The sequence below is a fragment of the Achroia grisella genome, unplaced genomic scaffold (assembly GCF_030625045.1).
Source record: "Achroia grisella isolate CSIRO2021 unplaced genomic scaffold, CSIRO_AGI_Agris_v1 utg900, whole genome shotgun sequence".
NCBI lineage: Eukaryota > Metazoa > Arthropoda > Insecta > Lepidoptera > Pyralidae > Achroia > Achroia grisella.
In genome coordinates, this window is record NW_026713059.1 from 624,948 (window position 1) to 642,847 (window position 17,900).

The following is a 17,900-nucleotide window of genomic DNA, read 5'->3' on the forward strand; positions in this document are numbered from 1 at the left end:
CTGTCTGTCACTATGTATGCTTAAATCTTTAATCCTACGCAACGGATTTTGAAGCGGTGATATTTTTGAATAGCTAGAGTGATTCAAGAGTATGGTTTATATGTATATAACACACCCGTGCGAAGCCGTGGCAAGTAGCTAGTTACATAGTATAGAATAAAGTTGCTGTCGCCGTCACTATCTGTCCCTATGTATGCTTAAATCTTTAAAACTACGCAACGGATTTTGAAGCGGTTTTTTTAAGTAGATAGCGATTTAAAAGGAAGGTTTATATGTAAAATATATGCACACCTGTGCGAAGCCGGGGCGAGTAGCTAGTATGTTAAATATTATTTATGTGACACATGCATATATTGGTATACTCTTTTGTTTAATTGTTGCAGCTGGTTCTAAGATCTTTTGATATTTAATTTATTGTCGTCAAATTGTGAGCATTGGGCGACCACTAGTATTAGTTAAAGTACAATAGAATGGTGAATTATAATCAATAGGGCCTGATTAATAAATCAATAGTTTAATCTGGTGACGACGTTAATCTACACTTACCTGCACTTGAGACCTTGACCGGTGTATTTATTTTGATACAAATTAAATCTTAACGCGACGTAATAAAGTTGAATATTATTTTGTGGTGTACAATAATTTGTCACGCACACTGTAGATCATGTCGTTGCACGCTTGAAAAATTAGTCGATTCTCAAATGTCTTACAAACATCACTATTGTTATGTTTTAGAAATTATATTCTAATATTTGTGAGTGATAATTATTTCTTGCTTTATTGTTAATGGTTTGTATCACTGTCACATATCACATATTTTTAAGTTCTTTTCTTGTTAATTATGACAAATTCTAAATTTATAAATTAAATGACTGGTTATGTTCTGTAGATGTTTTAATAAATTACAAAAATAACACTTAGGTAAACATTTCCCTCTATTTTTAAAATCACTTTTAGAAATCAAACGTTAATATTTATTATAATGTAGAATACATATTCATGTTTCAAGATATTAACAGATATAAATTAGTCTTTTAAAAAGATTATTATTCACTAATTATAGCTAACATTGTAAATTAATAAATGTAACAATAGACTTTTAAAAAAACATAGATTGAATAATGTATAAAATATACTACTACATTTTTTGTATCCTCCCAGCAAATATACCTAACCCATATTTAATTCTATATCAACTTAAATTTGCGGAAAAGGATCTCAACACATATTAACCCTAATCAAAGTAGGTGCAAATTTCTGAAAAATTTCTCAAAAAAAAATTATTTGATTGAAAATACACCCAATAGTCAATCGAATATAGTATTTACTACCATAGATGTAATTCTTGCTCAGACACTTGCATATTCATTTAAATCTTTAATTTAATTTACCATTTAAGTTCCAACCATTAAATCATATTGGAATTGTAATTCAAATATTATTTATCATTGATAACCTTTAGGTTATCAAGATACCTTCACAAACGACACTTTTATTAATTTAAACCAGCTCTTATTTATTTATTTATTAGCAAACAAAACAGATTACAATCAGTACAAGAATTTGATTAGTAGCGTGTAGTTTAATAAATATCTGGATTGTAATCCAGCACTATGTATGCCTAAAAGCTAAATTACATATACGCATGTAATATACGCTTATCCCAGACTTCGTCTGCGTGGAAATAAAAGAAAGGTAGTCTAAGCTACTGCTTATAACATTAGCTATTTGCGAGTAATAGTCCCGTTCAAATCGGTCTACTGTTTCAGAGATAAGCAGGAACAAACAGGCAGATAGACAATCTTTTTCAAAACCAATGTAGTAGTAGTTGTACAAACAATGCGTTTAGTTAAAAGCTGGTCAAAAAAATTTATCAGGCCTTCAGGAGTTGACCTTCAGGCGCTCCAGAAGTCCTTCCGCGGGTTTAGTGGCATCTGGACTCGCTATCTACATTTGAGTGAAATTGTGACCGACAGCATTGATAGTTTGTTGTTTATAAAAATAAAAATAGTTTTAACCTTCATAAAGATATATTAAACATTTTTAGTATTTTATTACAAATATAGTAAAGCCTTGGTAAGAATATACATAATATAATTGGCTAAGTTGTTTGATAAAAGATTCTCCAAAAATATATGCAAATATTACAATTTTTATTATTTTACGTGCTTTTTTGTAAATATTCAAGGATAATTTAAAACAATTGCATTATAGATAAATATATTCATAATTCTATAGAAGGTAAGACATTTGTTCTCTTCTTTATTCATATACTCTTGACACAATCGGCCGGTGAAGATGAAGGCCAGCTGCGATCAACAGCGTTAGTAGTCCGAAAAAAAAACTCATGATGGAGATAGATTGAGTGGATTATCTTTAATTATATTCCTTGATGATATAGCACCTCGCAATTTAGTCTTCATCTGGTACGGTTCTTGGCTGTACGAAAACATTGACTGCTGTGTAGCCAATGTCTATCTGATGTATCCATTGAATTGGTAATCTATACCGAAAACATTTGCTGTCAGAGATCTTTTGGGCAAGATATCTAGAGAAAAGAGAATAATTTAGCTCATGCTCTTTTAAATAATTTGGTTGTAACTTTACATTTTTATAAATGTGTGAATACAACATACCAGTAAGAACTAATTAATTATCAAAATAATGAAGGATCAACCAACTACTTGAGTGACTAAATAGGAGTCAGAAAAAAAGGAAAATAACAATTATCTTTTTTAATATTATATCTTCAGTACTTGTTATACATATCAATTCGTATATATATATATTCATAATCGTATAAATCTTACTAATGTTAAAAACGCGAAAGTTTGTGAGTATATATGGATAGATTCTTAGATGTTTGTTACTCTTCCACGCTTTTACATCAATATATTGACGATTCGGTGGTCTAGCGGTCCGTTTTCGTCCGACGGTCGCGGGATCGATTCCTCGCACGGTACAAACATTTGTATTTTGAGATTGATTGTAAGGGTCTGGATGTTTTCTATGTATATTATGTATGTTTGTTATGTTATATTATGTATTTGTATCTAGTACCCATAACACAAGCTTTAGCTAGCTTAACTTGGATCTACATGGCGCTGTGTGAATTGTCCTGAGATTATTATTATTAAAATAAGACATAGGCTATAAATTTCATGCGGATGAAACTGTAGGCACAGCTAGTAATGTTAGATAGTACTGCAATATCTATTAATAGTCACGCTTTACTTTTTTTATAGTTTCTAGTACTTTTCTTAAGTACTTGGTTTTCTCGTCATATATCACAATTATACTTTAATAACGAGAACAGATTGAGTAAATATTACTTAGTGTGGACATCCTCTTTGAAGTCGGTGAAATACAATAGTCAATTGTGTAAGGTATTGGCGAAATCTACGAGTATCTATTGTCGTTATCGGTCGATGTCTGCAGATGTTTGATGATAAAATGCGATACTGTCATAATATTGTTACTAGATGCGATTTTCCTGTTTCGGAAATCTGTTCATTTATATATCTATTTGTTTCTTACGACTTTATCTGAACAAACAAAATGTTTCTGTTCTCTACTTATTATAGTTTTTCGAGATAAATGATATAACATCTTGTTTGACTTAATTAGGAGTATTGCTGCTGTAAACCTACTTTAAAAGACTGAGAAATTTCATGCCAGCTCGTTACTAAATCTGACACCTGAATGGGATAAAAATCTTGTAAAAATAATCAGACAATTGTAATTAACCCAGGATTTCACATAGCGTCATCTAGTCCCAAGCTGAGCAGAGCTTGTGTTATGGGTTTTATTATAAATAGAAAACACTCAGACCGATACATTAGATACATCCTTATAAATAAATGTATTTACATCGAGCGAGTAATCAAACCCGCGACGTTCGGAAGTAAATTGGTGTGCCAAACAGCTAGACCACCGAGGCCGTCCATAATAAATAAACTTTATTTAAAGATATTACTTTCAGCCTTTAGTATTACCCCTGTCTAATATCTTATGTGTGATATGGCACCCTATCAGCAACCTTTTTTGATAGTTTTTCTTTTATATATATTTATTGTACTTTATTCTTTGACCCTTTCTTGATTTTGCTATGTTTTTTTATTGTGAAGCTGATTTTAATGCATAGATTGGCGATACCAGGAAACGTCTCTCATTTTTAACCTATTAATACAGATGTCAGTCATTGAAATTATAATTCAAACTCAAAAATCATTTATTCATGTAGGACATTTTATCTGCTTATGTACGCCATATTTTTCATATTAATTTTTCCCTACCGTCCATTTCAGTATATATATCCATTTGAGAAGTACTGGCAAGAAACTTAGTTAAATTACTTTTTTTTTTTAAAGCTTGTATATAGAATGTATATTGTTCAAATAATCGACATTATGTATCGACGTTGCCCCTAAAATTGAATTATGTAACTAATTATAGTATATTATACTTTATAAGTACAATACTAAATATAGTATATTATAGTATATTATACTAATTATACTTTACGTTTAAAAGGAGTCTTCAACAAGTACGAGAAGAATGTAGTTGTAAAAATGTGTTACATAAATGAAGATGAATGTGTTACCTAAATAGAGATGAATTTTGAATATTGTAATTTGAATTTGGAATTATGAATTTTGAATTTTGAATTACTTTAGCCAACATTTTCATTCACAGCCAAATTCACATTGACCTCAGTTACATAGCTATTATTTTTTTAAATTAAATTTAAGACTTTAAATTAGTCAAAAATATATATAGACTTAATTATTATGTCAGTAGGTATGTCTAGACTGTTCTATCTTACGGTACAACCATATATTATTCTTATTTAGCGTTCTAAGATCTAAAAGTATAAAAAATTGTCGATATCGTGGTATTGAGTATTATTATTGCTTAGGAAACACGAAGCGTGAACAATACTATTATTGTCAATGTCATGGTGTTTTCCTCTATAAGTACACCATGGTGTGACGAAAATGTACTTGTCTCAATGAAACCAATAAAATCTATCCATTGAACCAAGTTCTTATTATGGAAATAAACTTCTCAGACATAAAAGAATATGTAATAAAAATAATCTCAGGACAATTCACAATTCCTCTAGATTCAAGTTCGCTAAAACTTGTGTTATGGTCACTGGATAACTGATATAAATACATGTGTATTTTTCTTTTCGTAAATACGTATTAGATATAGAAAACACCCAGATACAAATAATTATACTCATGAAGACAATTGTTTGTGCCGTACGAGGATTGGAACCCGCTACTATTGGAAGTAAGGCGGTGTGATTTAATTTTTATGTTATATAATGATGATGATTCTTTATATTACAGATACATTGAAAAATGGAAAAGGATGAAAAGCGAGCATCAGTTGATAACTTCAATTCAACGTAAGATAATTTTAAGTTTTATATTAATACAGTTATCCTACGGTCATTTGAAGGTGTTGTCATCTGTTGAGATTATGGTAATTGTAACGCTTATATGCCCATGTTACGCTCAGTATATTTGTTTTTTTTTCGGACTAGCTTAGCTTCAGACGTTAGGGGCGAGTGCAGATGGCACTCCAAACCCGCGGAAGGACTTATGGAGCGGCTGAAGGCCAACTCCTGCCTGACGGATACGACTTTAGTCTGAGGGCACCACTAGGGGTTCGAACCTCGGCTCAGGCCGTCGTAATTTCGATCCCCGTTTGAATTGGACGGGAGGTCGATCGGAGCAGGATATTTGTGTGATTGGAGCGAGATGACTTTACTTTACTTCACAATGTGGGTACGTCGCGGGTTCGATTCCTCGCACGGTGCAAACATTGTATGTGGTATTACTGTTTGTATCAGTCTGGTGTTTTCTACCTATATTTATGTATGTATTTACCAACAAAAATATCTATTATTTATGTCAGTTATCTAGTACCCATAACACAAGCTCTGCTTACCGTGGGACTGCACGGCGCTGTGTTAATTGTCCAGGATTGTTATTATTATTACCTATATATATAAATAAAATTGGAGTGTCTGTTTGTAATATTGAAATAACCGTTTTTTACTACATGCATATGAATATAAATATATAATTGTCTGTCTGTCTGTCTGTCTGTTTGTTCCGGCTAATCTCTGAAATGGCTGGACCGATTTTGATGGGACTTTTTTTGGCAGGTAGCTGATGTAATAAGTAGTAATTTAGGCTACTTTTATTTTAGAAACATTAATTTTATTTAGAAAAATAAAGTATAATTCACGTTTCGTCCACGCGGGCGAAGTCGCGGGTACAGCTAGTTAAAAATATACAGATTCAATCAAAAATATCAGTGGGACTAAAAAGGCGCTGTATTAATTATCCAGGGTTATTATTATTACTAAGAAAGTATAGATTCAATCAAAAATATCAAATGTAAAAAAAATACAATGTTATTATTTATTTTGCAACATCACAGTATCATAAAAAATTGTGTGAGACCACGCAGTTCCCAAGTTAGTCATTTTATTGAATGACCGAATAAAAATAATGTGGGTCGATAACTAAAACTATGTACTGAACCGTTTTTTTTAATCCTTTATATTCTGAGACATCTTGACTTTTTAATGTTATATCTCTGGCGACCTCGGTGGTCTAGCTGTCTAGCACACCGCTTTACATCCGACGGTCGCGGGTTCGATTCCTCGCACGGCACAGACATTTGTATTCATGGGTATTTTTGTTTGTATCGGTCTGGGTTTTTTCTATGCATAATATGTATGTATTTACGAAAAAAATATATGTATTTGTAACTGTTATATATAACTAGTACCCATAACACAAGCTTTAGCTAGCTTAGCTTAGGTCTAGATGGCGCTCTGTGAATCGTTCTGACTTTATTATTATATCTTATATACAAAATTGTATACTAAAGTCGAGATAAAGTCTTTACAAATATCAATTGCAAGTCTTATATATAAAATTCTCGTGACACAATATTAGTTACCATACTCCTCCAAAACGGCTTGACCGATATTGTATTATTAGTATTTTGTAGCTACCACTTAGGGGTGTAAGAAATAGCTACAAAATAGGGTTGTCCACTCCTAACATTTTTTTATTTTTTTTAATAATGCGGCATTAAAAATACCTTGAACCAAATAATAAAATTTTCATCCTTCTACCAACAACCCCTATTTTTAATAGCAATTTTAATTTATATGGCAAAACAACTTTTGCGAGTATACATTGGAATCTTGTTTTATTTTTATTAGAGTATTATTTTAAACTTTAAACGAGATTGTTTACTGTTCATATAATCAGTAAATGTACAGATAACATAATATTGTAAATGTAACAATATAGAAATTTACATTTTAACATGTATGTATGTTGAATAAAAGATGTTTTATTGAACAAAGATCTAAACTATTATAAATACATGCTCATATGAGAAACTTTGAATATATCGCTCGAGGGAATGAGTGAACTTCTTGGTTCAAGTAGTTATATATATATGTATATACCTGAAGACAGAAGTTAACTCAACATCTTATTTTTATTCCGTACATTTTGCATATTCTGGAAAACTTACTTATAAAGATTAAAAGAAAATTTGATAAGAAAATAACAATTTATAAGGTATTTCCGCTTTTCTACCGTACATTTGTATTTATGAGTATTGTTTGTATCGGTCTGGGTGTTTTCTATATGTATTTACGAAAAAAATATCTATGTATTGTATCAGTTATCTAATGCCCATAACACAAGCTTTAGCTAGCTTAACTTGATCTAGACCCAAGTTAAGCTAGCTAAAGCTTGTGTTAATTGGCGCTGTGTTAATTGTCCAGGGTTATTTATTTATTTATGATTCTTCCAAATCATCTTAAGAGTTTCTAAGATTATGTGTACCTATATTACATATAAAAGTTGCTCGTTTCGTATAGATATAGTGTGTCGATTTAAGCAAAAATATCAGATATTCTGTTTGTAAAAAATATGTTGTAAAAAATTTGGAAGACTCAGAGTGTCATCTAGGATAAAACAAAACTAAACCTTGTTATGGGCACTATACCTACAACTCATAGGGATTTTCAAGTATTTTTTAATTCTATAACATTTATTACTTAATATCTTATTAATATCATAAACACGAAAGCTTGTGAGTATGGACGTATGTTTACTCTTTCACGCAAAAACTACTGAACGGATTTTGATGAAACTTTACAGTAATATAGCTTAAATATTAGAATAACATATAGGCTATAAATTTCACGCGGCTGAAATCGCGGGCACATAGTACGTATAGTACGTAATACATATATAGCAAACTCAAGTGTCCTCTAGTCTGAAACTGGGCAAACCATATTTTGGGTACTATACAACAGACATTATTAACTACATTTTGTCTCTTATATATTTACACCTTATATATACAAAGACAGGCATTAATATAAATATTCAACCTTATAAATATGAGTGGCTGTATCGTAATCGAACCCACAATCATCGGAAGAAAGTCATTGTGCTAAGTCACTATACCATTTGCGCTGTAGCATATTGCGAGTGACAGTTTCATTAATATTTCGTTTCACTCTTAAAAGTTGCCGCGATTTACAAATTATAATTTAGTATTTCAGCTGTACCACATTTCTATAATATTAAATCATTAATATAATTATTAACTTAAATGTAGGAATAGTTAAATGTAAAATTAGTAACTGTCACCCTCACCATAATACGGTGCACAGAGTATATACCATTGAGGTGAATGTTTTAAACCAATTGTTCATTAAAAGTTGTTCAAATTGTTAATAAATAATTTTTACTCGTTTACTTCATTAACAAAACTATTACATACGTCTGTGTGTAAATATCAAGTCGAGACGTAATTAACTACACCTGTCAATTTTGTATATATTATTATTGAAATTTCTATTATTTGTAATATTTTTAGTTTACAAAAATCAAAAGAACTCTTGTATTACATAGTTAGCTGCTTCTGCTGTGTCTTCACAATTTGCGTCATAACCATATACTTACGGATAATCCGTTGTGTAGTTTTAAAGATTTTAGCATACATAGGGACAGACAGTGACAGCGACTTTGTTTTATACTATATAATGATAACGAGCTGTGGCCGCGGTTTCACCCGCATTAAATTTCAATATATAAATTTTAATAAAATATAGTCTATATGTCATTCTGATGTCTAAGCTATATTACTGTATTTTGTAAAGTTTCATCAAAATCCGTTCGAGTAATTTTTATATGACAGAGCAATAAACATCCATACTTACAGACTTACGCGTTTATAATATTATATCAAGATTATATGAGCAATAAGAGTGATATATAATGGTCATATTTTAAATAAGTCCTCACTTAATCCAATGACAATTTTTGTATTTTCTTTATTGCGTAGCATTTGTCCTTGTTCATACTTTAGACCGTTTTTATGTATATATTTTATTGAAGCATTGCTACTAATTTTCTATTGTCATTCATGGCTCACTACCTGTTCATTGTGTAGTAATTTAGTGCCGTGAAACAAAAAAAGAACAATCAGAAACAGATTTGCCGACATGGGAACCGATTGGCGGTCGTCGTCTTTCGCATTGTAACATTCCCCCCCTTACCTATGAAATTGAACTAAACACCCATTCTAAATATCCGAGGATCATCTAAATAATAGATCATATAACGATGGAACACTTAATCTTTAATCATTTGGCCATATAAATAAATTATTGTGATCGTCTAGTATCGGTGGACCCGTTGTGTATATGTAGTAACTATAGATTCTTTTATTGGTATATGATGGAGTAATAACTGCGAGATAAATACATATCTCAATAATACAAATTATGATACAGAGTATATGTTATGAATAATAATTATAAGGTATATATTTGAATCATTGAACCATTATGATTTTAATAAATAAGGTGGGATATGCAAAGTAGGGTTGCAATATGCACCATTTGAAAGTGAAATGGGATGAGTATTCTCAGCACCAAAACAAGATTAATTTATATTATTAATTCAACATTACAAGTGGTTTCACCAAGCTTGCGATGCTGAAAGTAGGTAGATAAAATATAGTTGCCATAGGCAGATCGAAACTGAATTCAGGATCACTCACGACACAGAAGCTTACTTATGGATATTGACTCCTTCGGTTCTATGTGGCGATAGAGAGACTGTCAAAGAGACTGCCCGATCTCGAAACTAAATCCCAGCATCACTCGGTCACGTAGCTTACTTAATGGGGAATACCCTTCGGCTATATATAATGTGACATTGGAGATCAGACTGTAGATACAGTACGAGTCGTAACAGAAACTAGGAGGTCAATCAAATACCAGAACTTACTAATGGATAATCCTTTCGGCCCTATAATGTGACATTGGAGATCACCAGTAATTGCAGTACGATAAATAATAATAATAGAGTAGTGTGATAGCTCAATGCCATCAACACCACAATATTGGTCAATCCAATATATAATGTTGATAATTGCTATATTACAAACATAGCATATAAAGTTTATAAATTTACTTAATACCAAGAATACTCAAGGAATTAAGAATTAGATATGTGTGAATAAGAGCTGGGCTCTAATATGATTGATTATATGTAAATTAGAATTTCTTGCATGGCGAAGTAATCTTTATATTGATGAGATATTATAAGCGAGAAATATAAGTCCCATATCTGAAAATAGATGTCTGGATGCTCCACATAAAGAATCAACCAGAAGGTAATGTTTAGTTTGTAGAAGGACTGCATGTCCTGATATAGTAATCAGTAGAATTTGATTAATCACATAGTGAAATAATCATAATAATATAAATAATAGTGACAGAGGTCTGTGACCTGGATGATTGTTATGTATAGACAACCACTAGGTGGATAGTCGATATGATAGAGGACCGGAGTCCTGGATATAAAAGCCATGGCTTGGTAATTGATAAAATGTTTAGCCATAAAATGGATAGTCATAAAATATATTTTCATTGAGGACCGAAGCCCATAGATGTGATTATGTGTATGTATTTATATTTATATATGTATGTATTTATATTTATATATGTATGTATATATACACATATAATATGTATATATAAATTAAAGGACTAAGAGTCCTAATATTATTACACTGAATATTTACGCTCAAGTAATTAGTATTTATTATTAAGGCCAAAGACCTTAAAATAAACCTTTATTTTATTGAATTGACTGGAACAAGAAGAATAATATTAAATATATTAATTAATAAAGAACCGAAGTTCCTTAGAATTGATTGTAGAATAAAATGTAATATTATTATTACCGATATCTATATGTATATGGTTGGTCTTGTATTTCAATATATTCAAAATTATATAATAATTTTGATAATGCATCGCCCACATGAATCCGATTGCCCAATGGGTGATTGATAGGAATGACTGGAGATGTTAAGATCCCATGTCTTATTTATAGTTAGTTTATATATTATTACATTGTAGTTTTATTAAATAATAAACAATATAGTCTTATTATAATACTGGCTTAATTAGCAATTATACCTTATATGTACATGTTTATTAAACCCACTAGTTATGATGACGATTAGCCTTCATACCGGCCACTGATGATTCAGGGAGAGAACCACAAGTGGTGCCCGAGACTTGTGACTCGGGTGTAGGTTTAAAGAGCTCTTTTAGAATGCATTAACACTCACCTTCACTACTTCTGGGAACCTCCCAGAATTCATCTAATAAACCCCCCAATGCCTACAATATTCACAGTTACATATATATCAATGTAATCTCTTACAACCCTAATTATTAATTTATGCTATTCATATAAAATATATTTAACATAAAGGTTGTTACAACATTAAGTGCATATACACTTAATATTACTAATCTCAATGTGGTGATCTAATAAATGCATTCTTATACTTCAATATAATAATTCTATATTATAATTTAGCAATTCCTTTATTTATGAAATGCAAGATATATCTATATATCTATAAGGAAGTCATAGTGAACCGCATTGCTATTGCTTCTGCTGGTTAATATAATTATATTCAATGGTTAATTCGTCTATTAATTACTTATTTAATTTGTGCAATGTGTAATAAGTTGTAATATAATAAATATAATGCGTCCTAAACTTTACTCACACAATGCTGCATATCCAGAGTAGCAATATATCTCTATATTGATACACCAGCCATACAACATGCATACAATAAAACTTAGGGTGTGTGTCCTAGATAACCACTCAGTTATCAACTAAACAGAAATCCCTATTGGTTGTAGAAATCTCCACAGGGATCGTGGTCTAAAACCTTCATTACGAGCTTTGACCCATCTCTCCTCAAATGATGGAACATGTGACTTCATCATAAATTCATCGATCTGAGCCTCTCTCTCCTCTTGATGAAAACTTCCACAACTATTACAGATATTATATTTCCTTACTAAAGCCTCCATAGAGATTTACGGATCATAATATATCATCAAAAACTATTGGAAAATGTCACTTCAATAGTTCAATCATCGATACAAGTATTTTCCTCCTTCTAGTGAAGCCTTCAGTAACCAGAACCCTCCCCCAAGCGACATCTTTTGTGGAATGTATATAATCTTCGTATGGGTTAATTCATTTATTAATTATCTATTTACTTTGTGCAGTGTATAATAAGTTGTAATATAATAAATGTAATGCGTCATAAACTTTACCCACACAATGCTGCATATCCAGAGTAGCAACATATCGCTATATTGATACACTAGCCATACAACATGCATACGGTAAAACTTAGGGTGTGTGTCCTAGATAACCACAGTGTTATCAACTAAGTTAAGTCCCTACTGGTTGTAGAAATCTCCACAGGGATCGTGGTCTAAAACCTTCATTGCGAGCTTTGACTCATCTCTCCTCAAATGATGGAACATGTGACTTCATCATAGATTCATCGATCTGAGCCTCTCTCTCCTCCTGATAAAAACTTCCACAACCTATTTATTATAACTTCACTTACTTGCTAAAGTCTCCATAGAGATTTACGGTTCACATTTGATCATCATAAATTATTGGAAAATGTTACTTCAATAGTTTATTCATCGATACAAACATTTGCCTCCTTCTAATAAAGCCTTCAGCAAAACTATATATATAAGACTCAAAGATCTTCCTCTCATTACATCTTCCGTGTAATATAATATAGACGTGTACTAAATATTAACCATGCAATATCTACATATTCGAAATAGTAAACGTAATTTACTATCCCAAATAAGGAACACCACACAGCAAGACATTCAGTGTGAGTAATGAAATATTTGAAATAAGTAATAAATAGTTGAAATAAGTGAATGAAATATTTATTTTTGATAAGTAACTGAACTATTATTAGCCATCATTATAAGTACAATAGGGTTTTACTATAACTTCCTTAATTTACTTTTAGTTTAGTCGTAGTAAATTTATTATTAATATAATTCTCATATAAAATATTAGAGTTATCAACAACTGTTAAAGGACACAATTAAATTCATTAGCATCTAACGAGTAAATATACACATTTAATATTAAACTCCTAACCTTTCAACCTAACTAAAGAAAATAAATCAATATAACTCAGATTTATGTAGGTACAAATTGAGACTATTATCGTAATATAAGAAAGACACAAATAAACCATGCTCGTTAAATTTTATATTATAAGTAATTAAACTAAATCAATGTATTCGTCAACATATTAATTCCACGCAAATCATAAAATAAATAAACACATTTACATTTCCTATTTAACTTGGCAGTTTATCTAAAATATCCCAATAATACAGTCAAATGATAACAGACATACAGTATATTATGAGCACAATAAATAAAGTGAAAGAATTAAAATGACTTACCAATATGTTGACAAGAACGGATATTAAAGTATTAAAATCACTTACTAAAATCTCCTTATTTACGAATAGTAAAAGAGTTAAATATACACTTGTTACTCCTACGGAAGCTCGCCGACGACTAACCTTTCTTTTGATTCTTCATCCTTCCTAACAACCTTCTACCGACTTTGTTTTTGCCAAATATATATATCTAAACATAACTCAACGTGAGAACTTCGTTCTTAGGCATTTCACACTAATTATACAGGATGATTTTTAAATTTATTTTGTAACACTTTTCTTTATCCTAAATTTTATTTTGTTTTACAAATATTTTTCCTATATAATATATAAACAACCATTTACCGAGTTTACATAATATATTTACTTGTTTATTAATTTAATGCTGATATAACATTATAATAAATCGCAAACACATATATAATATGTAATTAATATTAAAGTCTGTAATAAAAATAAAAATGTAATTTATAATTTACTTAATAAATCATTATAATTATATAAACGTTAGTATTCATATATAACCGCTCATTCTGTTGATACTATTATTTTACATACTGTGTTTTTATGAAATTCTAATAAATTCCTTTCTATTATCAAAACCTGAACTAATGTTTCAATACAATTAATTCCTTAGAAGTCGTTTTCTATTTATCTATTTAAATCATGATCTCTTACAACGTAGTAAATTGGAACATCCTATGTATGCATGTCGGCTTTCTTTTGTTAAACACAAAGGATGCCGTTCTATTGTTCTATTTGCTAGTAAATATGTTTACAGAAAAATATTTAACAGTTCTTAATAGTTTTGTTTTTAACACACGTGTAATATCTGTAGATAGTGTGTTTGTCGGCCTTCTTTTGACGAACACAAAAGGATGCCGCCCTATTGTCTTTTCTGCTAGTAACCATGTTTACATATATGCATTTAACAGTTTTAATGGCTTTATTTTGACACACATGTAATACCTATAGATAGTTATAGCGAACTATCCTTTTCTGGTGTTGAAAGCTAAATACACAATATTGATTTTATTTAATATTTTGTACTATTTTACATATAACTTATTTTATGTATTTTATTTATCAAATAAGACGATGCTTCTACTACAATTATTTTGTCAATTAAATAACGGAATATATGCTAATTTATTCTATGTATGTATAATTTTTGAAGTGAATATTTTTAATATGTACATTTTTCTTGTTATTTCCTTTTATCGCCCATTTTATGCAAAATATGACGTAAAACTAAAATGAGTACTAGGCGAACCGTCACAGTCGACCCCCTAATTATCATGGAGTTTATCAGAATGATAATTACATTAGAATTTTCTACTAATAACTATTTCTTTCTTTTGTTTTGTTTGTTTTGAACTATTATTATTATTATTTTCTTTTATCATAATTTTATAAAATACGGTGTTAACTGAAATGAATACCAGGCGAACCGTCACAGTCAACCCCCTAATTATCATGGAGTTCACCAGAATGATAATTACATTAGATTTTCCTATAACATATTTTATTTTCATTATATAACATATAGTTTTTAAACTTTTGACAATTTATTTTATATTTATAAGACTGTTTCCTTTTATTAAGAATGACCAAACATAACTCTTTTTTTTTTCTTATGTGGTTATGTTTTGTAATATTGTTCCCAAAGCTATGCAATACAATATCTAACTTACGTATTGACGGAGATTTCAGTATGATTGACAATTTAATAAAACATATGCATCATTTATTTCTAATGCTACTAATAAGATAATATTATATACTAACGCTAATTGCAACCTGTATAGCATTCTAACCTATTTGGTGGTACATACTTTGTAGCAAATATTAATATCCAACCCTACGGTTTTTTTTTTTTTTCGACCTCAATGTTATTAATAATAATTCAAATTCAAATTTTTTTTTTTTTTTTGGAGAATATGCCACTCCCATCGATGCATCAATACAAAATATCTAAATTATGATACATTTCTTTCGATAATGCCAAATTTGACTATATTGATAATTTTGAAGGCCTTTTCTATTAATGGATTATTGAATATACTATTGCAGAGGCCGATGCCATTTCTAATAGAAGGTAGCAATTCGAAAATATTTATTCATTTCTAATAAATCTTTCTATCAAACCCCTTTAATTTCAAATTATAATCGACCCCCAACCTGCTACCAACGTGTAAACAATAATTAATAATTAGTTTTATGCATAATATTGTTATATCAGTATTTCTATCGACCCCAACCTCTTAGTAATTTCGAAATCAATGACATAATAACTATTTTGATACATGTATTATTTATATAATTAATTTTGTTATAAATATTTCTGTCGACCCCCCATCCTTTCGAAAAACCAATAACACAATAACTAGGTTGATATATATTATTTATATAATTAATTTTGTTTTAAATGTTTCTATCGACCCCAATCCTTTATTAATATCTAAAAACCAATAACACAATAACTCGCTTGATACATGTATTATTTATATAATTAATTTTGTTGTAAATGTTTCTATCGACCCCCATCCTTTAGTAATTTCGAAAAACCAATAACACAATAACTAGCTTGATACATATGTATTATTTATATAATTAATTTTGTTGTAAATGTTTCTATCGACCCCCCATCCTTTAGTAATTTCGAAAAACCAATAACACAATAACTAGCTTGATACATATTATTTATATATTTAATTTTGTTGTAAATGTTTCTATCGACCCCCATCCTTTAGTAATTTCGAAAAACCAATAACACAATAACTAGCTTGATACATATTATTTATATAATTAATTTTGTTGTAAATGTTTCTATCGACCCCCATCCTTTAGTAATTTCGAAAAACCAATAATACAATAACTAGTTTGATACATATTCTTTATATAATTAATTTTGTTGTAAATATTTCTATCGACTCCCAACAATTTTAAATTATAAGCGAACCCCAATTGATTAATAATTCGAAAACAGTAATTAATAATTAGTTTTATGAATAACATATTTATATAAATATTTCTATCGACCCCCAACCTCTCATTAATTTTAAAAAAAAATAGCATAATAACTTTACGTTTTATAAATTTTATTTATATAATTAACATGTTCTAATTTATAAGCGACCCTACAATTAATAACATGGTAACTAATTTGATACATATACTTTACATAATTATTTACTTGTTGCACTTATTCTATCGATTCCCAACAAGTTCTAATTTATAAGCGACACGCAATATTTTAGTAATTTTGAAAGCAATAAATATTAAAGGTAGTAACTAGTTAACACATTTACTTTATGTAATTAATTATTCGTTAAATTTATTCTATCTCCTCAACAGTTTTAATTTCTAAGCGACCCCAAAACTTTAGTAATTTCGAAACAATAATACATATTAACTAACTTAACACATTTACTTATATTTTAACCAGTGGACCAATTATCTAACTTCGATCGCAAAATTTCGCAATTATTTATTGTTAAAAAATGACGTCATCTGTAATATCAATTAGATTCGTACTAGTGGATTAGTTACCTAATATTTCACCTAATATTCCACTAGTCACCTAATATTCCATAAGTCCCCTAATATTCCACTAGTTACCTAATATTCCACAAGTCACCTAATATTCCACTAGTTACCTAATATTCCACAAGTCACCTAAATTCCACAAGTCACCTAATATTCCATAAGTCACATAATATTCCACTATTTACCTAATATTCCACAAGCCACCCAATATTCCACAAGTCACCTAATATTCCACAAGTCACCTAATATTCCACTAGTCACCTAATATTCCACAAGTCACCTAATATTCCACTAGTCACCTAATATTCCACTAGTCACCTAATATTCCATAAGTCCCCTAATATTCCACTAGTTACCTAATATTCCACTAATTTCCTAATATTCCACAAGTCACCTAATATTCCATAAGTTACCTAATATATTCGTAAATTTATTTTCATAATAGTATAAC

General features: G+C 29.9%; 1 protein-coding gene across 1 annotated transcript in view; it reads left to right on the forward strand.

Annotated features, from left to right (window-relative positions):
• Positions 1–698: 698 nt before the first annotated feature.
• The window catches only part of LOC131853200 (proton-coupled amino acid transporter-like protein pathetic), a 43,935-nt gene continuing 26,733 nt past the window's right edge, over positions 699–17,900 (forward strand). The window contains exons 1-2 of the mRNA XM_059204034.1: positions 699–789; positions 5,358–5,416. Coding sequence (XP_059060017.1) covers positions 5,370–5,416 — 47 coding nt within the window. The 5' untranslated portion in view covers positions 699–789; positions 5,358–5,369. The remainder of the gene's footprint in view (positions 790–5,357; positions 5,417–17,900) is intronic.